At 44.4% G+C, this 1330-nt stretch overlaps 1 protein-coding gene across 1 annotated transcript; it reads left to right on the top strand.

Annotated features, from left to right (window-relative positions):
- The first annotated feature begins 248 nt into the window (after positions 1 to 248).
- On the top strand, positions 249 to 1070 carry LOC115919020 (immediate early response gene 5-like protein). The gene has a single exon (XM_030997167.1). The coding sequence runs from the start codon at positions 249 to 251 to the stop codon at positions 1068 to 1070; it is 822 nt and encodes a 273-aa protein (XP_030853027.1).
- The last annotated feature ends 260 nt before the right edge of the window (positions 1071 to 1330 follow it).

Here is a 1330-nt window from a genome sequence, read left to right on the forward strand (position 1 = left end):
ATTGAATGACGTCAAGCCGGACGTTGAATAAAACCCTCGTGAGTCGCGAGTAACGGTCGGATTCATTCATTACACTTCCACGCTTTGCTGGTAGCACCACGCACTTCTACGACTCGGAATATACTACGTGATTTTGGATTACAAGAATCACAACCTAAAGCTAAACAAGAAAACCAAGCATTTGAACATTTATCCGTGGAATATACTACACTATACTATCTAAAATGGAGGCGCAAAGACTAATCACCATGTCTATCAACAAAATTGCCGGCTCTCGTCGACAACGTGGCGGAATTAATCTCCGCAAAAATCTCCTCGTTGCCTCCGTGCTACACTCGGCAAGAATTCATTATTACGAGGAAATGTGCAATAGAATGCCTGGACATATCGCCCTGGAACAAAGTCAACCTGAACCTACAATGGACGATGATTGTACCGAGTCTCCTGACTGGGAAAACGACGAGGAGAACGATGACCAGGAGACAAATTACGATGAGGATAGCGATGAGGAGGACAATGAAACCGCGGGAAACTCTGCCTGCGAGATCGAGAACAGCCGAGTGGTAGTTGAACAGATTGCCACCGCGGCGGACAAAGAAAATGTTGCCCCATCTGGACATTGCAAGTGCGATAACTCTGAGAATGTAAAGCTTGAAAACAACGGACATCAAGCCTCAGACAGTGATCGTGTAGCTTTCAGCAATGTTTCTCAAAATTCACCACCTGAAGCCTGTACAACGACGACGTGTCTCACCGTCCCGAGCATAAAGAGGAAAAGGACCGACACCGAAGAAGCCTGCGAAACGATCGTGACCAAACGCGTCAAAGTCGACTCACAATGCCAAACGGTTTCCACCCCAGACTGTGGCGCTCAATCTTCTATCTCAACACTAGTGGACATTTTCAAAGCTGGTTTTCATGGTCTTGCTGGCGAGCCTGGAAACAAACTATCGAGCTATGTGGAGGAGAAGGATTCGTCGTCAAACACCACACCGTCCTACACGACCCTAAGCACACACAGTCGACCATTCGAGTCTATACAAGCCGCTGCAGTCATCGCTGCCTGTTGATGACCGGCAATCTTCCACTGCCAAAAACTGACTTTTAATTTAACGATTTCGCCATGGAAGGAGAACTGAGAATATTTAAGATTTTTTTAATATAGAGTCTTTATCTATATTTTTGGATGAAACCTTCATATTCCAGGGAACTATTCCTCAGTGGACTGATCTGATCTTAATCATGGACTACCATACTGGAGCTAATATCAATACATTCTTGTATTTACTTTTTGCTTTATAATGTTTATGTCAATGTATAGGTTTAGATT

Source organism: Strongylocentrotus purpuratus, unplaced genomic scaffold, assembly GCF_000002235.5.
Source record: "Strongylocentrotus purpuratus isolate Spur 01 unplaced genomic scaffold, Spur_5.0 spur5_scaffold_4, whole genome shotgun sequence".
In the NCBI taxonomy this organism is placed as follows: Eukaryota; Metazoa; Echinodermata; class Echinoidea; order Camarodonta; family Strongylocentrotidae; genus Strongylocentrotus; species Strongylocentrotus purpuratus.

Coding starts and splice junctions, on each gene's coding strand:
- LOC115919020 (XM_030997167.1), top strand. CDS start 249: ATGTCTATCAACAAAATTGCCGGCTCTCGTCGACAACGTGGCGGAATT.